This window comes from Arachis duranensis, chromosome 1, assembly GCF_000817695.3.
Source record: "Arachis duranensis cultivar V14167 chromosome 1, aradu.V14167.gnm2.J7QH, whole genome shotgun sequence".
NCBI lineage: Eukaryota > Viridiplantae > Streptophyta > Magnoliopsida > Fabales > Fabaceae > Arachis > Arachis duranensis.
In genome coordinates this window covers 35,480,355-35,501,638 of record NC_029772.3, presented here as the reverse complement: position 1 = coordinate 35,501,638, position 21,284 = coordinate 35,480,355, and the positions used below count along the sequence as shown (strand labels likewise).

The 21,284-nt window shown below is 34.0% G+C and overlaps 1 protein-coding gene across 1 annotated transcript; it reads left to right on the top strand.

Moving 5' to 3' along the window:
* The first annotated feature begins 202 nt into the window (after positions 1-202).
* Positions 203-2,644, top strand: LOC107485239 (uncharacterized). The gene is made up of 3 exons (XM_016105758.3): positions 203-536; positions 695-1,097; positions 1,294-2,644. Exons 1-3 carry the CDS (start codon positions 357-359, stop codon positions 2,484-2,486), a joined length of 1,776 nt encoding a protein of 591 aa, XP_015961244.1. The 5' UTR covers positions 203-356; the 3' UTR covers positions 2,487-2,644.
* Positions 2,645-21,284: the final 18,640 nt, after the last annotated feature.

Genomic DNA, 21,284 nt, shown 5'->3' with positions numbered 1-21,284 from the left:
CACACCATCAAATCATCATTGATGGCTAGTTGATGGCTAACAATCACAAAAATTACTGACCCCTAACATTGCTCTTTTAAATTAGACAAAAAGGCAACAATAGGCAAGTGGAAAAATTAAGGGGGCAAGGCTACGCACAATTTGTCTTTGACGGTGTAAAGGCAAGGAATAAAAAAAAGCATTAGATTTGCTCTCACACCTTTTTCTTCATTCCCTCCTTCATGACCCTTCTTTCCTTCTTTTTTTTGTTTTTTAATTTTCTCAACCTTAGCTTCTAAGTCTGCTCTCCTCCTTCTCCAATCTCTCCCTCAAATATTCTCTCTCTTTTCTTTGCATTCTTTCCCTTCACTTCTTCAATGGCAGGTGCAAATGCAATCCACACCAAACACCAAAAACTAGCACCAGAAAAAAACCAAGATGACCCCAATAACAAGTTATATTACCATTTTCTCTACAAAGCAGCCTTAGTTGCAATCTTCTTCGTTATCCTTCCTATGTTTCCTTCACAAGCTCCTGACTTTATCAACCAATCTCTGGTAATCACCTTTGAGGCACTAAATATTCATGTTTTTCATATATGCCATACTGTTATCTATCTTATCCTTCCTGGTTTGTTTTAGATACAATTAATAAAATCTTCGTGTCCATGTCTTATTTGGCACTCAGTATTGGTATTTGTATATGTGCAACGCAGGTAACAAGAAACTGGGAACTCCTTCACATACTGTTTGTTGGTATTGCAATCTCTTATGGCCTCTTCAGCCGTAAAAATGATGAGAAGGCGGAGAAAGAGAACAATGGAACCAAGTTCGATAACGCGCAGACGCTTGTTTCGAGGTTCCTTCAAGTGTCTTCGTTCTTCGAGGACGAAGCTGAAATTACCCCTTCTTCTTCTTCTAATGAAAGCGCCATCACCACCACCACCACTACCAGCAGCAACAAAGTGCAAACTTGGAACAATCAACACTACAGGAAGGAGCCTGTGGTGGTTGTGGCAAATCAGCAACAACCAGCACAACATCGCTCTAATTTCGAAAACAAGGGTGGTGGTGGTGGCAATGGCAGCTTCGCAAGTGGTGAAGGCTCGAGAATTATTGGTGAGAAGTTATGATAAAAAAGAATTCATTTCTGAAACTCAAAAGAGGCAAAAACAAAGACACAAACTTGTTTCCGGGTTTTTTTTGTCCTAGAAACAGATTAAACGCAGCTTTTACCTTCTTAAATTTGTGATTATTCCTTCGCTTCGTTCGTATAGTAGAATTATTGTATTTAATAATGATATTAACTTTGTAGGTGAGAAGCCTCTGCTTTTGCCCGTTCGAAGCTTGAAGTCTCGTTTATGTGATGATCCACATGTTGATGATGCTGATGAAATTGCTAAACCTGTTAATGGAACAACAACAAGCTCTGTGTGTCTTAATAGATCAAATTCTAATAGCAACAAGACAATAGCGTCCAAAAGATTCTCACCAAGTAATTCAATGAAGACGAGAAATGGTGAATTTGAAGGTCCCGGTTGTCCAAGAATTGTGGAAAACACGAAGGACAGTAATGTTGTGCTTCCATCTCCAGTTCCATGGAGATCAAGGTCAGGGAAAGAAATTGAGACCCCAACAGCTCAGTATCCTTCTTCAATGGAGGAATCTGAGTTCAACAAGGTGGAATCAAGATCAGTGATGAGGTCCCAAACTTATTCACGTTCATCAAGAACAAGTCCCGTTTCATCTGCAGAGTCAGTTGCAAAGAACTCTGAGAAGGTGACGAGGAAGGTGGTGTTCTGCAAGTCTTGTCCTCCTCCGCCACCTCCACCGCCGCCCATGTTCCAGAAATCAGTCTCTATGAAACCAATAAGGTACGGTTCTTCATTCAGTGGAAGTGGTAGTTCCTTTGATAAGGAATTGAAGAGGAGCTTCATAAGTGAAGGGAGAAGAACTTTTATTGCTGATAATAATAATAATAAGAAGAATAAAATCAAGAACATGGGTTCTTTCTCAAAGAGCAAAGAGGTCAAAGAACAATTTGACGATCAAGAACCAAGAAGAAAGAGTAACAAAACAGGTATGGGATATGAAAATAAAATGTCTTTTAGAACTGACAAATTCATGCCAGAGGCAAAAGCTCCAACAACGGAATTAGCAGAGGAAGAAGAAGAGGAGAAAGAAGAAAGCTTCCTAGACAAGGGGATGATGGAAAATGATCATTATGATGACGAGGATGACAATGATGATGAGTCCTCAGAATATGAAGATGAAGATGTTGCTAGAGAAGCAAGGATGATGCAGAAAGAGAAAGTGGAAAATCGACCACCACATGTTGAAGAAGCCTCAAAGACTGAAGAAGAGGAGGAAGAAGAAAGTGCAGCACCTTCTTCTGACGTAGATAAGAAAGCTGATGAGTTCATAGCCAAGTTTAGGGAGCAAATAAGGCTTCAGAGAATCGAGTCCATCAAGAGGAGTACAAGGACTACTAGGAAATCTTCAAGGTAAAGTTAAAAAAATATCTTGAAGATCCTTATTATATAATAGAGTTATGAGATGTTATTAAAAAGAGTGGATGTTTTGTTTCCGCAGTTTTTTTAAGCTTGTAATTTAATTTGGATTTGGATTTGGATTCTTCTCCTATTTACCAACTCCCAAAAAATTTTATAATCACGGATATACTGACATAAATTTAACCTGTTGTAGTTTCTTGGTTCTACGAATTGTTTTGTGTTGGTTTAGGTTTTGGTGTACATAACATTTCAGCTACACCATATTGAATGAGTACAACCTCTTATGCTAGATACGATTATGAGAAAATGAAGTTGCACCGTACAACAATTGCATAGCTTAACATTGATTGGGAAATTTTGATCTGCATGATTTGAAATTTCGATATGCATGATTTGGACTTTTTATTTTCTCCTACTTCTATAGGACAAGGATTAATTCATCATGAATTTGAGTTTTGTTTAAGAATTTATTGTTGGCAAAAATATTACTATATGCACAAAACGAGATTCGAACTTCCAAGTTTCAACACTTATTTAATTGAACGAATAAACTAATTACTCAAACAACCCAAATTAATTTGTATGATTTGGACATTTGTAAGAAGCAAACTAGTGATTATGCTGTTTATGCATATGCAGCTAGTTTGAAAATGCATTGGTAAACAAAGTGCTTCAGACCTGGTTTTTGAAAATTTACTAATGTATGTTCCTGCATAGCATACTGTACAGAATAATACAAAAAAAATATACAAAGTTTTTACCAAAGAAACTTAAATAAAAAATATATAATAATTATTACTATAAATATTTTAGTTATATTTTTAATTATACATTTTATGACTTGATTTTCAAGTTTCCAAATTTATAGACTTATGCTATCACAAAAGTTATTAGATTGGTTAATATTTCTTGATCATATTATTGGAATACCATCGTTAAATATTAGCTTGTGTAAAGAAATTGAAACCATTACAACTATTGTTATTCAATAATTTATTCCATTAGTAAAACGAATTATTATCTCCTTGATTAGTCAATATATTTTCCTCCGATTTTTTACACAATTTTATATGACAATAGTTATCGTTAGAAAAAAGCAAATGACCATATTATCACACAATATGATACAAAGTATTTTTGTTTTAAAACTAATTCTGATTAGTAAGATAAAATAAAAAATATTTTTTTATTTTATTACTCAAATTTAAATTTGAATTCTGAATTGATTAACAACTACCATTTTAAATTTCAATAACAAAAACAAAATTAGTTAGGAACAAAATATTTAGTATTTAATGATTTCAATCATTTAAATTTCAATTACTAAAAATTGAGTTAGAAATTAATTATACATTATAATATGTGAAAATAGTAACCTTATTTTTTATTATTTAAGAAATTATCCATAATTTTTTTATTATGTAATTAACATAATTAATAACCTTTATTATTGTTTTTATACCAAAAAAATATTGGTTTATACTATTTATACATTTTTAATACATATTTACAAATTGTGACATTATTGTCCTAGATGATGACTTAAGTTGCTTATATCATATGTAATGATACGTCATCTTAACCATTTTTTAGGCTTCTTTTTCATTAGTATTCTTAGTTTTTGAATCAAATCTTTATGTTTTTAGCGATGTTTTGATAACTAATCATATATTTGGAGTTATGTTAGAATAATTGAGTTTTTAGGTAAAAATTAAGTAAAACAGGATGAAAATCAATAAGAAAGCAAAGTTTGGTGACACCAAGCTGGGCACCTAAATCCGAAGCCCGGCTCTAAAACTTGAAGCCCAGCGCCTTCGTGCACTAGGAGGAAGCAATATGGGCTGGCTGATGTGTGAGCATCTTTTCTTTATTTTCCGGTTATTTTAGATATGAATTTATATTATTGAGTTTTTAGTGTTTGAAGCCTGTTTGGATGCTATTTTGAGTCGTTCTATTGTTTTGATTATTTCAAGTAAAGTTTGGATCAATTTGACAGAATTTGTGTAGAAAAAAGAGAAGGATTTTGATGCTGTTAAGCTAGCACTAAACGCCGCATCTGGCGTTTAGCGCCCAAGCACTTTGGATTGCGTGTAGCCATTCTGCCAAGCTAACGCTAAACGCAGACTTGGACGTTTAGCACCAAGTACCTCATAATGTGTGCGAGCTCTCTGTCTTATAGGGCGCTAAACGCCAAACGGTTTGGCGCCAGGAAGTCAGAAACGAATAAGAGCTTATTGCCACCTAAGGCGCTAAACACCACTCAGGCGTTTAGTGCCAATGATGTAGATCCAACCTCACCCAAAGAAGCCTCTTTAGTTAGATTTAGCTTTTAACTATTATATTTTATTTTAGGATTAAGTACGAATTTGGTCCATAAGGTAGGGGCAAAAATTTTTTCGTTTCCAGCCTTTTTTTGCCTACAAAATGGTCCCGAAGGTTTAACTTAGTTTTAAAATCGTCCTTTGGATGAAAATACCATTCTCCCTTCTTAACCAGAAACAGAGGCAGGAAGAAGCAGAAAGCAGAAGCAGAATCAACAACAATAAAACAACAACAACAACAACAACAACAATAACAATGAATAATAGAATCAGAGCAACAATAAAAACAGAATAAAAAACAGAAGCAAAAATAGAAACACGCAGAAACAGAAAGCAAAAGCAAAAGCAACAACAATGAACAATGGATCATGTATACAGTTAACCATTTCCTAAAATCCACTAACGAAAAATCAACATATGGAAAGCTTGGCTCCAAGCATATGGAAAGCTCCGAGGGCACAAAAATTGGAGTGAAGCCCGTCTTCTACTCCTCATGTTTGACGCCCTTTTGTGTTTTTGTTGGGCAATGCCCAACTCTAAGGCTTTGTGTCCAACACCAAGTATACTGGGAGAGCATGAATCCTTTTAAAAATATTTCAATTCTATTTTCTTTTAACTTTCTTTCTCTTTAAAAAGATTTTTCATCACATGCATAATTACTGTGTCTTTGTTTTATTCACTGCCATCATAAAATTATTTTGTTTGAAGAAATTCATTGTCAAGCACGCATGATATATCATATCAATATTAATTCTATTCATTCACATACATTGAAAAGCTTAGCACATTATATTTGCATCTTTATCTTTTCAACTTTCAATAATAATAACATTGGCATTTAGTTTTTATTATATACTTATTCCTTATGCCCGTTTTCCTTGCCATGTATCTCACCGAGGCTCCATAACCTCACAATGCATATCTCATTCCATTATAAATACACATGCATACATCTATTCATCACACAACACAATTACTTAAGAACTGCCATCGTTGTCGCTGTTGAATGGTGGAGAGAGAGAGAGAAAAAGATCGAATTTGAGGTGTGAGAGAGGGAGGTGTTAAGAGAGAAGACACCATCAAGGAGAAGAAGGAGGAGTTGTGTCTCATCGTCGCTATCATGTCTATCACCACCGTCAGAACTTTGATCGTCATCATCGTCACTGATGAGCGGATATTTTATACGCTTTTTGGCATCATTTTCATATAATTTTGTTATGTTTTGTTTAAGTTTCATTATGTTTTCATAGGTTTTTATGAAAAATTCATATTTTTGGATCCTACTTTGAGTTTGTGTATTTTATGATGAATCAGGTAAATTCTGGCTGAAATTGAGGAGCTTTGGAAAAAGTCTGATTCAGAGACAGAGAAAGGACTGCAGATGTTGTCAGATTCTGACCTCCGTGCACTCAAAGGAGCATTTCTGGAGCTACATAAGTTCAAATGGCGCGATCTCAACGGTTATGGAAAGTTAACATCTAAGGCTTTTTAGAAATATATAATAGTCTATGCTTTGCTCTGAAAATTAAGGCTCAAAACTGGCGTTCAATGCCAGCTACCTATCTCATTCCTGGCATTAGACGCCCAAAAGGGAGCAGCTGGCATCCAACGCCCAAAAGGGAGCCCGAAGCTAGTGTTCAACGCCCAAGAGGAGTACTAGCTCATGGATTTCACTCAATCTCAGCCCAAACACTAACCAAGTGGATCCCAAAAGTGGATTTTCGCACTACAAGACCATTCTAGCATATTTTTGTAATCCTTAGTCACTAGATTAGTATATAGGAGAAGATCAACTATGTTTAGGATCTTCTGCCTCATTTTTGCCCATCCAAATCTTTTATTACTATTTTTTGTATAGTATGAGTCACTAACTGCCTAAGGTTAAGGTTAGGAGCTCTGTTGAGTTTGATGGATTAATAATATTACTGTTCTATTTCAATATATTTGATTCTATTCTCTCATTCAACCTCGTTTTTCATCTTATGAATTGAGTGTGACCCGTGACAATCACCCTTGTTCTACATGGGTTTTGTGTTGAGTTCTGACCCGGATAGTGTTGAACCAAAGCTAGAGATTGCATTTCGGATTCCAATAGAGTACCTGGATAACTTTGTATACGTGACATGAAATTCCATGGACTGTGGGTAAGTGAGGTCTCTGTAGCGCTAAGGCTAGAGTCTGAAAAGCAGCGTTCCCTGATCCGAAAGATATGCCTTATCTGTGGCACCTTGAGTAGGATCATGAAGGGGAGTGGATTGCTTAGAGCTTCATCTTCTGCTATAGTGAGAAACCTAAAGGTGGCTTGATGAGAGGACATGAGTCACTTGCAATATGGTGGATTACTGCCATGGAGGAGGTTAACTTGATGAGAGGACATGAGTTAATCACTTACGGCTGCCATTAAATGAATCAGAAAGTTATTGAAGTCGACAGTAAGAAAAGTTAATCCGGAAAGACAAAGCATATCCGAAGCCTCAACCATTCTCATACCATTGATTTCACACGTATCTAGTAAGGTTTTATTTATCTATCTGTTTTATGCATTTTCTCGTGACAACTATATTTTTTATTTACCTAACTAAGATCTATAAGGTAACCATTGCTTGCTCAAACCAACAACTTGTGGGATCGACCCTCACTCATCTGAGGTACTACTTGAATGACCCAGTATACTTGCCGTTCTATATGTGCAAAATGTGCGGAGATAATTTCGTGCACCAGTCACCGTTGTTGTCGCAGCTGCAAGCATGAAGGTTGAACAAAAAGAGACAAATCACGAGCGAAGGTGACGACAGAGGCCTCTGCCAGCACTGCTACTATCATCGTCGTTGGAGCTCACCGCCGAGCTGCTGGAGACCTCATCGCCGAGAAATGGTGCTGCCGTCGCCAGAAGCTACCATTAGAACCTCTGCCAGTTTGCTCTAGGTTTTTCTTGTTTGTGTTGGTTCTGTTCCTACTGATGAGGGTCATCGGAGTTACTGCTGCTCTATTCCCTCATTCCTCTCTAATTACAGTAAGTATTCTTGTTCTAGAACTCTCGCTGTTAGTATTCTGCTATAAGTTTGTTGAGGATTTTGCAATGTTAACATCTCAGGGTTGAGTCACTGCAGCTGCGGACTAGGATTGTTGCTTCTGCTACCATATAATTATGGCAGAGTTACTGTGAATGTTGCAGCTGTTGTTGCCGCTGTTGTTGCTGTGTTGTTGAGTTACTTTGCAGTAAGGGCTTTTTCTTAAACTTATTTTATTTCAAAGAATTGTTATAAATCGATATCAATGTGAAAAATATTTTTTTAGTGATTGTGTGAATCTTATGAATTAAATTAGACTGTTTTAGAGAAATAAAATTGGTTAAATGAGGATGGATATTAAAATAATAAAATATATTAGAATCAATGGTTGAAGCCTCTTGGTGGGTGGATTAGGATTTGTAAATATATTGCATCTTAATTGAGAATATGAGTTGTGCTTATTTGATTACTTGGACTATTGGATGAGTTTTATAATTGATTTTCAGTGAAAATGAATATTGTGTTACAAATTGATGAATTTGGTTTTATCGCTATAATTTAGTGCTATGAAAACTTAAAAATCAAGTTGAATCCTAATTAATCATATTGTGTTTGGTTTGAAATTGAAGGATTAAATATTAGTGAGTTGTTTTGATTTCAATAAAAGGAATTGACCGGTTGATTATTATGTTGATTTTTTTATTTTGTGCATGAAAATGAAGGATTTAAATTGATATTTGGATTGATGTTGGAAAATTTTAGAATATATGGTTTGAGGTTGGTTGAATTTGAGGAAACCTTTAAGGCGCGTTTGTTTTCAAGGATAGGACACTGAGACAGGGATATTGAGACAGGGATACAGAGACACAAAATCGTGTTTGACAGATGAGACCTGGACAGAGACATTATGTTCAGGGACATTGAATTAGTGTATTTTGTGTCTATCCTGACAGGAAGGATACAGAGATACTAACAAGGAACACAACTTATTTTTTATTTTTTCTTTCATTATTCTTGTTAATTTTTTATAATTATTTTTTTTATTATTATATTTTTCTTCTCAAAATTTTTAAATGAAAAAAATGAAAATAAATTGAATTTTCATAATTTGTTCTACTTTATCACCAAACAAAATACAAGAACACAAAATTTTGTGTCTCTGTCCTTTGTGTCTTATTCTCAGTGTCTTGTTTTGTCCTCTTATCAGAAACAAACGCAGCCTAATAGTGGTTATATCCATATTTTAAGGAAGGTTATGTCACAATTTTTCTAAGATTTCAAGTGAGAGTAATTAGCACAAACTTCAGTAAGTTTTTAAACTTTCTATCTTTAAAAGTCATGATGATTATGTGTGGTTGATTAACATGGATAATAATTATGATTAATGAGTGATTTGTTATATATGTACATAGACTATGCTTGAGAAAAGATTAGCCAAGAAATGGTAAATTTTTCTTGGATCGGTTGAGGTATTACGATCCTTAAGGTTTAAGATATCTGCTCTTCAGATTAATTTGAAAGAATGAGACTTTGATTAAATTTAGAAATGTACTAAGGACCTAAAGTGAAATTTGAGTTTTAGGATGAACCTAAGCATTATTTGGGTCAGTTTGAGAAAGTTGAGAAATGAATGGTATGTTTCATTATCTGATAGCAGAGTATGATGTCTGATTGAGTTTTTGAAGCGTATGTGAACCCAATTGTGAATATAAGAATAAATGAGTAAGGAATGTAATTCCTGACATAGTGTGGACCTAATATATTATTATCGAAAGTAAAGGTCAAAGTATAATTTTAAAAAAGAAAAGGTTCGATATATGATTAAAGAAAGTATGTTATTTGAATTGTGATATGATTGTTTGATTAGCAAGGACATGGGTTTTGTCCTGCTTGAGTGATTTTGAGCTGTTAAGCCTTTTCGACAAGCCTGTACCCCCCAACCTCTGTATGGAGTCTAAGAACCATTCTAAGAGTTTGAAATATGTCAGAGATAGATTTAATAACTCTAATTGAAATAATTCTCCTATAAAACTTGTTAAATGAAATAAGAGCATTGTAGGAATGCTGGTATGGTGAGGATGGTGGCTTTGTTCCTATCACGGATTGACAATAATGTTAAGTGTTCTAGTGATAGAGGGAGTTATGATAAATTATAACTTATAAAATTGGTTAAGATTGTGATTATGATTAACTATAATTATAATTGTGATATAACAACTGAATTGGCAAGGGCTTAGATTTTGTCCCGCTTGCGTGATTGTAATTGAGATGTGACTATTGATTGACAAGAACGCGAGTTTTGTCCCGCTTACGTTACTAATGAGACACCTACACCTGGCAAGGATGGTGGTTTTGTCTCACTTGCTTAGTGTTGTAGTCGACAAGTGAGGTTGAGGATTCCCTCTCTTGTTGCGTCAAAAAATTGGATGGAAGGTTGATGATTTCCTTCGATTCAATTTTCAACTATGGTGTGGACGAGTTAGGTTGAGGATTCTCTTTCTTGTTATATCATAGTCTCTCTGATCATAAGGGTGGTCGGGCACTCTTCCGGATAGCACTGCCTCCAGTAAGAAGATGGAAGAGCACTCTCCCTCAATTATACACACACACACACACACACACATATATGTCATGTTCCTCCTGAGGATGCACGATAGAGAGATGATGTCTGACTTAGCTATCGGATGTGTCGAGTCTGTCAACGTAACCGACACGTGAGCTCATGGCCAGTAGGACAGGCATGCATCATACTGTATTTGTTTGTATATTGCTTGAAATTGGTTATTTGTTTGTCTGTACTTGTATAATTAAAATATGTGTGATTGTTTATATGTTTGTGATTAAGGTTGTTGGTATAGAATTGAAATGAATGATAGTAGTCTTTAATGAAAGAGATTGACTGGATGGTAAATCTGAAAAGAAATAGAAAGTGAGTAGCCCATAATCGGAAGTATGAAAAGTAAACAGCAAAAAAATTAAATTGATTGATTATGAAAAAAATGATAGTTTAGAAAAGAAAAGTATATTAAGGAATGACTTATGAGAGAGAAGCAGTTGAATCCTAAATGTTGGAAAGATGAAGGAAATTTGCAAGAGAAAGTTTCATAAGACAAGCATGGATCAACTATTGTAAGGGAAATTATGTTTTATATCCTTTTATGACAATTCTAAAACTCTTCTATTGAGACGTGTGGTTTGGTTCTCACCTCCTACATCCTAATATTTTTCAGGAAACAGACGAGGAAGTCTCTGAAGAGTTTACTTAGCATTGGATGTGCATTACTTTATTTTTAGAGTGAACTTGTATTTAGTTATTTTACAGTTCATTTTTTATGAGGGTTGGGAAATTGTATTATCCGCTATATGTAATTCAAATATGTATATAAAAGTATACTTGATGTATTTTATTCATGACTATAGCTATTTGAGTTGTAGTAATTATTGAGTACCTTGTTATAATTGGAATATGAAATGTATGTTGGTATGTATAAAAAAAAAACACCTTCAATTTTAAGCTTAATTCTTAAAGGCTCCTATATATGTAAGTAATACAGTATATACACATAATACTTTTGCCATTAGTAATATCATGACTTAAGCATGATATCCTGATAGTAAAGGTGTTATAATATACATCTTAGTTTTTTTTTTCTATCATAACATCTCCCACATATGATTGAATTGACCATTTGATTAACTAAGTTACCTAAATATTTTTGTTGTCTAACCTAGTTACTTAAATATCAAAAGTGCTATTTGTCATGATTTTGAAAATCAAAATGGACTAGTTAGTTCGATTAAGTTAACCGAGAATCAGTCATCCAATCGGTTCGATTGTGACAAAAAATTGCGTAGCAAAAAATCAATAAAAATCGGTTGAACGAACAATTCATCAGTGAATCGCATGAACTGATTCGATTTTTAAGGTGTGTTCGATTTTTTTTTCCAATTTTTCATCTCCCATTTCACAAATAAGCCCATTGAATTTTCTATATTGTATTGGCCATAAATTTAGTGAGACCCATCTCATCATCTCAAGAGTAAGATTGAGATTAGATAGAGCAATTTTTTATTGGACATAACAGAATAGGTTTTTAAGGGTAGTATAACATATGCCGAGTTAAAAGGTGGTTAGCGATACCTATGGGCTTATGGCTTTATATAACACTAGTAGTCTTTCCTGACAAAAAAAAATTACTGTTAGCCTTTGGATTTTATTTTCAAGTATGTATGTACTTTTTAAAGAGTATTATACATAGGTGATAGGTTGAGATTTCATTTCAAATACTATATGAAAATTTACTCATCAATTGTCACTATTGTTTTAATTGGAAGTTTCTAATAATGATGGAGAAATTGAGATGATTAATGATGGGGCAAACAATATAATTAAATAAAATATATTTTAAAATTTTCCAAATACAACAATTGGAAATTGGTTAGATTGCGTTTAGAAGGGAGATTGATATTGAGAGACAGATACTAAAAGACAAAGATTGAAAGATAGAGACTAAATTAAATTTATGTATTGTGTTTGGTGTAAAATGTATTATTCTAAATTATGTCTCAGTATCATGATTGGGTTAAGATAAATATGAAGATTTAGAGGTACATTTGAAATTTAAAAGAACAAATGAGAGTATTTTTGAAGAGAAATGTTACCAAAATTTCAGATTTTGTCCCTTGAAATTTCAGTCTTCTATGTCTTTACTTTTCTTGAGGTATTGAAAGGACTAAAATTTTGTGTTCTGGAACTAAAATTTTAGTTCTAGTCTTTAGTCATCAAACACAATATTCAGTCTCAATATCTTTCAGTCTCAGTCCCCCAGTCTCAGTCCCAGCCCAGAAAACAAGCACAGCCTTACATTTCGGTCCTATACTCATTCTATATAAACTACTATATAATGTAGGATTTCTAAAATTTATTATATATAAACCGCTATGGGATATTACGTTTTATATGAAAAATGGTAACCAACATAAACCGCTAAAGATAGTGGCAGATTATGAAGAATAAAGCATGATTACATAAAATATAACAAGTTATAGCGTTTATGTAGAAACATTAAGCCTTGAGAGGTATAGAAATTTATGAATGGTTGATATGGAACAAATCATGTGTTAATGCTAATGGTGATGGTGACAAGACTGGCGTTGGAAGCTGGAGTCAAGGATAAACTAAGGTTGTGAGAATCAAACCGGTCAATATAATGAACCAATAAAGTGACTGGTTTAATGGTTCAGAAATTCAACCAAAATTCAATCGGATTAACTAAATATTAAATAAAATTATTAAAAATTTAAAATTTCATAATTTTATATGATAAATTGTCCACTAAAAGTTCACAAACAACTTCAAATATCAATATTTATATCTAACAAAATCAAAATACACGTAAATGGGCCAACAGTTATTCCAATTTCATAAAAAATATAAAAACAAAACATAACAACAGCATAAACAATGCAGTAAAGCACTACACAATAGTATTATCAACTCAAAATAAAAAAAATCACAACCAAAATTTACAACTCAGGAAAAAAAATCAATCTTACAATTTTCAAGAAATCACTAGAAAGGTTAAATAAACAAACAAGACCAAATTGTTAAGCAATCAAAAGATTTAAAACTCAAAAGGGGTTAGAGAATCCAATTAACGAACTTGAAACACAAAAAACATGGAAAATAAGCACAAAAAAAATCCCAGTTTGAATCCAATATCCATACAATTAACTCAGAATCCAATATTCATACAATTAACTTCGAATCCAAGCAAAGACGTTTGCAACGGCGAGGATAACAGGATTGAGTAGACATTTGCGACATTGAGCAGCAGAGATGTTCGACAGCAATGACGGCACCCTTGAGCTCATCGACAAAGACAGAGAACGTAACAACCCAGATTTTTAGTAATAAACTCTTCGAGCTTCATACCTTTGATGAGCCGATTTCGAATATGTAGAAAAATAAATAATAATATTTTATGAAAATAATATTTTATTATAATGATATTTTATGATTATAATATAATAAAGGGTCCAAAGTCTATTGGCACAAACTAATGCCGGCACTCTCCGATGAGCTTAGCTATGCTAAGGCATCCTCATAGATCTTTTTTAGTTAAGATAATCATAATATTAGTATCATTTATACTGGTAGCTCATATGATTATTTTAGTAGTATATTTACATGTGATCTAATATATCTAATTTTAGTAATTATCTTTCAAATGATATTTTAACATTAAAATATTCATGAATCGTCCTTATAAACCCACGGCGCACTTAAAACCAGCCACCTCCACCTTCATTTTCTTCCTAGTTTCTTCAAGAATATGAGAAAAAAAGTGAGAAAGTTCCCGTGGCTTCCAAGCTTTCAAGTTCGATTTCTTAAGATTTCAAAACTCCAATTAAAATTTTAAACTGATTAAAGTATTTTTCTCTTCCTCCTTTTCACTTTCATACCAGATTTTATAAGGTAAGTTGAAGTATTATAGTTGTTCACTCCTTGGAAGTTTCGGCCATGGTTAAAAATGGAAGAAACTTGATGTTTTTGATGTTCTTGCTTAGGAAATAATATCTAGAAGCCTTGTCGAGCAAGAAATCATGAATTTTATCTTGAGTAAGGTAAGGAAATCCTTCTTTAAATCATGATGAAGGTTTGGCCTTCTTGAGATTTCTTGAATTAAAAGTTAACTTTGATTGAAAACTAGACAAGAAAGTGAGCTAGGAAACACTAAAGAAAAATTGATTTTGAGCCATCAAAAGAGGTAAGGGTTTGGTTGAATTAATTGTGTGAAAAGTGTATGTTTGATGAATTAATCCTTAGTGATTGAAGTTGGGTGATTAAATTGTTGTTTGATGATGTTATTATGTTGCTAAGAAACTTAGAAATTGATTATTCTTAGAAGTACCATGGCTGATGATTTTGGAGTTTCTAAGAAGTTTGATTCTAAACTTGATTGATTTGTTTTTAAAGTGATTATGACGGATAGAGTTTGGAACTAAAAGATGTTAAAAAGTGGTTATCGAAAATCTTAAAAACAAGTTGAAAGTCAAGAAAGAATCCATGCTAAAACAGAAGCAAGGTTTTGATTTTAATCATGCAAGGGTAGTATGGTAATTAAACATAGAAATACAATGGTAATTTAATAAAAAATTAAGACTAAAATGGTAATTTAAAGGCTAAGGGGTATTTCGGATATTAACTAAAAAGTGTAAGGATAAAATGGTTTAACTAATCTTCAGGGATAAAATAAAAATTTCTTAAAAATGTAACGGCAAAATAGTAATTTCAAAAATATATAGGGATAAAAATGTAATTAGGTAAAAATATAGGGGCGAAAGCATAACTAGTAAAAGTTGAGGGATCAAAGTGTAATTAATTAAAAGTTCAGAGACTAAAATATAATTATCTAAAAATTTGGGGGTTAAATTATAAATAAGCTAAAGTTCAGGAGACATAAAAAGAACTATGATAAAAGATAAGGACATAATGATAAATTGTGTAAAAGTTTAGGAGCATAACGGTAATTATAGTAAAAGACGTAAAAAGATAATTTAAAGCCCAAAATCTAGATGTTCTCTTCATAGAAGACCTAAGAAGAGGTATAAGGAGAAGACTATGATTAATTAAGATGTTAAAAAGAGGATCAAAGAAAGATTAAAAGTCTTGTGGAAACAAAGAAAAAAAATATTGAGAACATTGTTGAGAGGGCCTTCGGGCTGAAATAATCGAGAGAGGGCTTTTAGGCTGGGCCAAAACGGGCCAATGTATAGTAAAGGCGTCCACAAGTTGAGAACTATTCTCCAGATGTAGGCATATTGGTGCAATTTAAAGTCAACTAAATGGATATGCCATAGGGTTTGGTGCATTTTGAAGTCAACTGAATGGCTTTAGCCATAGGGCTTATGCAACTGAACATTTGGAAACCATATTTGAGACTGGTTCTTAGGTAATGTCGGGTTGCAGGGTGTAAACTGATACATGAGCTCATGACCTTCATATTTCTATTATATTGCATTGTGCTTGAATCCTCTACTGTGTGCTGTGTGACTTGTTTGTATTCGTGTTTATTACTTGTTTTTGATGCATGTGTTATTGACTGGATGTGATAAGGCTAAACCTAATATAAAACAAGGGTAAGAAACTATAAGAAAAGATGTAAGAGATGATTAAGGTTGAACTAACTAAAAGAAATTAAAATGGTCATGGGGTGAAAGTGAGCTACGATTATGTTTGCGCTAGAGTTTTGCCCTAGGACCGATGAACGATTTGTTTCCCTCGTTGATATCCTGCTGGAAACCATAGGTTCTCACCCCTTCTCTTCACTCTCCCTACAGGCGGAGCTGATGGAGATGCCCATCGAAGAAGTGGTGTTATTCTTTTACCACATCCCGGACTTGGAGTACGTGTGCGCTTAAAGACGCTTGCCGTTATGTGAAGTTAAGGATCCTAGAGTATTTTTCTCTCTTTGTTAGTCTTTTGAGGGGTATGATTTATCCAGCTTGGGTTCCAGACTAGAGACTTTTTAAATGGGCCAAGACTTAGGGTGTCTCGTGTATATATGAGTCTGTATATATACATATACATGAATATTGATGTATGTTTAAGTATGGATTAACCTATGTTATATGTTTGAAAAATTGTTATTGTTTTTACTCTTTGATTGTATTTTATGAGTTATATGACCACCTTATGTATATCCTTCTTTCTTTTTATTTTTACAATTTATTGTGCATGACTGACATCTTTAGAGAGCGTTTTATAAAAAAAAATTACCCGACAAAGTGATAAGGTTTTAACAATGATTTAGGCTCATATAATAAATAATAGTTAAAGTTAAGGAAAGCAAGTTAGTAACGCTTAACTTCTAGTGTGATCATGATATGCTGGAAGTTGGATTGTTATAGAGACGATGAGTTCAGGGTGGTCGATGACAATGAGAACAAGTCTGGATTTTACGACGAGGACAGAGACGACAACGCTAACAACAGCTCCGAACTGATCTTCTGGCGATGCGAAAAGAAGAGAAGATCTTCGAGAGGCGAGGATGGCAACCACTAGTTGTCCCCACCGACGCCGATAGTGGTGGGGCCGATGGTGGCTGCTTTGCTTTGCTGCTTTACTCTGATAGGGTTAGGGTTGGTCAGTTTGGGGCTTTGGGTATTTGTGAGAGATTGAAGGGGGAGGGAGTGTTCTGGGATGAGTAGGCTTTTTTTTTTGGGGGGGATCACAACAGCGTTGTTTTGAAGGGAAAAGTAGCGAACCAATAGTTGAAAAAATCGGGCCGATTCTGTTGATTCACTAGTTAATCGACGGTTCGACCAATTTTTTAATCGAATTTTTGCACGACGGTGCTAGACATAAACCAGACTAGTCAAAAGACAAATTCTTAGTTAACTCGGTCAAACCGATTGATTCGGTCCAATTTTTAGAATATTAGATTAAATCATAATTGATACGATAAAATTGGATAAAAAATTAACAAATTAAAAATAATTTGATTAATTAATGATAAATACGTAATTGAAACTCCAAATTAATTTAGAATAGTTTTGACGTCACAAGTTTTAATGACAAAAAAATTATTTTATTCAATATTTTAGTAAATACATTTGTCTCTGAGAAGTCATGACATATTATGATATTATTATCCAAAAATTATGTGATCTAAGTATTTTAAAAATTTTATTACAAGTTAGGAAATGAATTTAAGATGATATAAGTGTATGATATTGTAATTTAAGAATAAACTAATCCTAATTAAAATAGCCTATTAAAATTTAATAGTAGAATTCGTATTGTCCTGTATTATTTGTCCTTTATATGAAAGTTTATGTTATTTTGTTATAATTTTAAAAAATATATATTCAACTAAGAATTAATTATGTTCAGTCAAATTTAAAATATGTGAAAAAATTCACAAAAAAAAAATAAAGAATTTTTTATAAAGTTATACAAATAATGAAAGAATTAAAACTCTCATTAGAATTTTTGTCAACACTACTGCCATTTTCACTTCAGCAAAAAAAGACTTTCTGAAAAAAAAAAAGACTCTCCCATAAAATTATCAATTAATTTTGTTGCCTTCAAAAATTTTTGGCCTCTTTTGGAGAGACACAAAAAAAATAAATAAATAGAATCATGATACAAAAGTCATATAACCACATTAGCCATTCACAAACCGCTATATCCATTCAAGGATTAGCGTTTCTACTAAGCTACTATAACCTGTCGCGTTTTTATATAATCATGCTTTATTCTTCATAAACTGTTACTCTTTGTAGTAATTTATGTTGGTAATCATTTTTCACATAAAACACGGTACGGATAGCTTATGTATAAATTTTGAAAACTCTACCTCATAGTCATATAGCTATTTATATAGAGTAAATATAGGACCGAAATATAACCAATCTTCAATTGATGTATTTAGATAATATACACCTAGATAATTACTTAAATATACATCTTATATACATTATCTTAGTATTTCTTACTTAACAGGACTATTTTTCAGACCTTGTTTATGAAATGACTAAAAATTTATTTCAAAAATACTCCATAAAAGTATTTTTAAAAAAATTTACTAGATTGGAAATTAATATATTTTATATATTTATTTAATTAAATTTTAACTACTAATTTAATATTTAAAAGATTTAGGTGTTAACAAAAAAATTTCTAAAAGATGTTATTAATAAAATAGTTCCTAAATAATTTAAAAATATAAAAAAATAACCAATAAATATTATATGTTTTATAAGTGAAAAAATGATCGTATTTAATAAATAATTTATTTATTTGATCTGATTTTTTGTGACAATATTTAAAAAGTGTATAAAAAAATTCAAAATAAAATATAATCTCTAGATTTTTTCTATTTTTCTAAAAAGTATAATTATTTACAATATTTAAAAAAAATTATTTGACATAAAATTATCAAACTTTAAAAATAAAAATATTATTTTTCTAATAATGCTTGTGTCCCATACTAGGCCTAAGTAAACGGATTTTTTATTTAAATAAATAAAATAAAATTAATAATTATCGAAATAAATAATTTTAAAAATATTTACCGATTTGTGTTTTCTAGTCATATCTCGTTTACACTGTAAACGAGATATGACACGTCAGCTGCAATGTGGCTATCTCGTTTACACTGTAAACAAGATACATGGAGTAGAATCCCACCGGCCCTTTTGTATTTGTCACAAATACAAGGCATTAATGGCCAGTAGTAGTTCATACATAGTTGTGCTTGTTTATCCCAACTGTCGTATGAGAAACGGCGACAACGGGGTGACATTTGAGTGTGAGAATCCGATGTTGTTTCGCACTCAGCGTGTGGAGACGTTGTCCGATTTGAGGAGTTTGATATTGAGCAAGTTCGGTGGTACAGAAGCGAGAGAAATCGGAAGGGTGGCGTATAGGTTGCTGGCCACCATGGGTAACGGAGTTTTTCGGTTTCGACTATTCCGACTTCTAGGGGACAAGCATGTGTGAGTGATGTTCGACATCCATGGGAGGATCATGGTGGAGCAAGTAATGGAGCTTTCTGCAGAGGTGTGACATAGTGGCAATGATCCTTCCGTACACTCGACCTATGTGCAGGACGACTGACCCCTCGCCCCTCGCACAAACTAGACAATGTTGAAGTAGACCAGCGGAATGGCCGACAACCATGTACCCCACTCTTCCTCCTCACGGAACCAGTGTGAGCACAGAGCCTGCAGCGCAGGGTCATCGTACACCCTCCATGCAAACTGAATAAAAAAATGTGTAACAAAATAACGAGTATTACAACACAATAGGTATTAAAAATAGCAAAATATTTAATTTCATGACTAACCTCATCGAAATATAACCGGTCGATCGATACCCTCCAATACAAGACCCTAGCCTGATGCTGATTTCTACTCTGCTGCTGCAGTCCATCCAACCTGACAGTAACAGAGATACATACAATTCATTAAGTAACAAACCATGCGAATTAGCAACAATGTTTAACGCGAAATGAAAAAGTAATATTTGGCTACCTCGCAGCTAGCAGATACTGGTAGACTCCTCTATTTGGTGAACACCACTGAGAAAATCTCTGGTAAATCCAACTCATCAAAAGCGGAGTACAACCGGCGATGTCCATGACGCCCCGCTGTGCCGCCAAACAGAGTGACTGGTAAGTCCATGCTAGCATAGCAGAGTCCCATGATAAAGCCCTACACTCGGCGAAGTCCCGGAAAAGTGGTAGCCACTGTACGTGCACCAGGTTGTTGGATTTGTCTATCAACAGATACCCTCCGATCAGTAACATAATGTAACATCGGGCATACTATCGGAAGGTCTCAGGATCGTCGGTTGGGGGCATCTGACGGACACGATCACACAACTAAATCAGCTTCAGCGTGAATGACTCCTTCCTCTGAGCAGCCTGCTGTGCTGCCACCGGAGGCCTGGCACCAAGCAGCTGCTCCACCATGGCCCACATCTCCGTGTCATGCCGTACCACCTCCCAAAGCCACGAAGGCATTCTCCAACGGAGTTTTCGTGTGCACGTAGGCCTAGGTGATACACCACATCCTGCAGGGCGATAATGACCTCACCCCACGGGAGATAAAACGTGTGCGTCTTCGGACGCCATCGCTCCACGAGTACCGAAATCAGGGAATTGTCAAATGTGAAGTCTCTGAGGGGTACTGTGTCGTCGAACCCGGCCTTAGCCAGATACGGGACGATGGCATCCGGTGGAGGAAGGGTACGGCTGACTCGTCGGGGCAGTAGAAGGCGAGGCCTCTGCGGAATGAAAAAAAAATATTTAACCTATAAAGAGATAATAATACATTTTTCTACTCTACTTAAGAACAAAGTATTACTACTACTTAGGAACATACTACCAGGTGTCTACTCTACAGATGTCTCTAAATTACATATGTCGGTAAGCAAATCCTAATTAAGTCAAACTAATCTTACACAAGCAAATATTGTTCTAAATTCATCATACAGTCCAATCCCTAAAGCATTTTATTCAGTGCTTGTCACTACGAGACTACCCTAACAATGTCCACATACTTAGATTAACCAAATAGAATGCAACTAACCTCGAAGTCAGCCGTCCCGACATAATGCGACGTCTCATTTAATCTGTTGATATTTCCGTCGCTCCCCGCCTGACGTGCCATCACCATATTGGACTCAAATATGGTTGGAAAGGGTAAAAAGAGGGTATAGGAACAGCCTGTAAACGACTTATATTTAAAGGCGCCGTTCGGCCTAAGTGTAAACGAAATAAGGGTCTATTTTGTTTACAGTGTGAACGAGATAGCCACGTTGTAGCTGACGTATCATATCTCGTTTACATTGTAAACGACATACATAAAATATCATTTCATTTACAGTGTAAATGAGATATGATTAGAAAACACAAATTAATAAATATTTTTAAAATTATTTATTTCGGT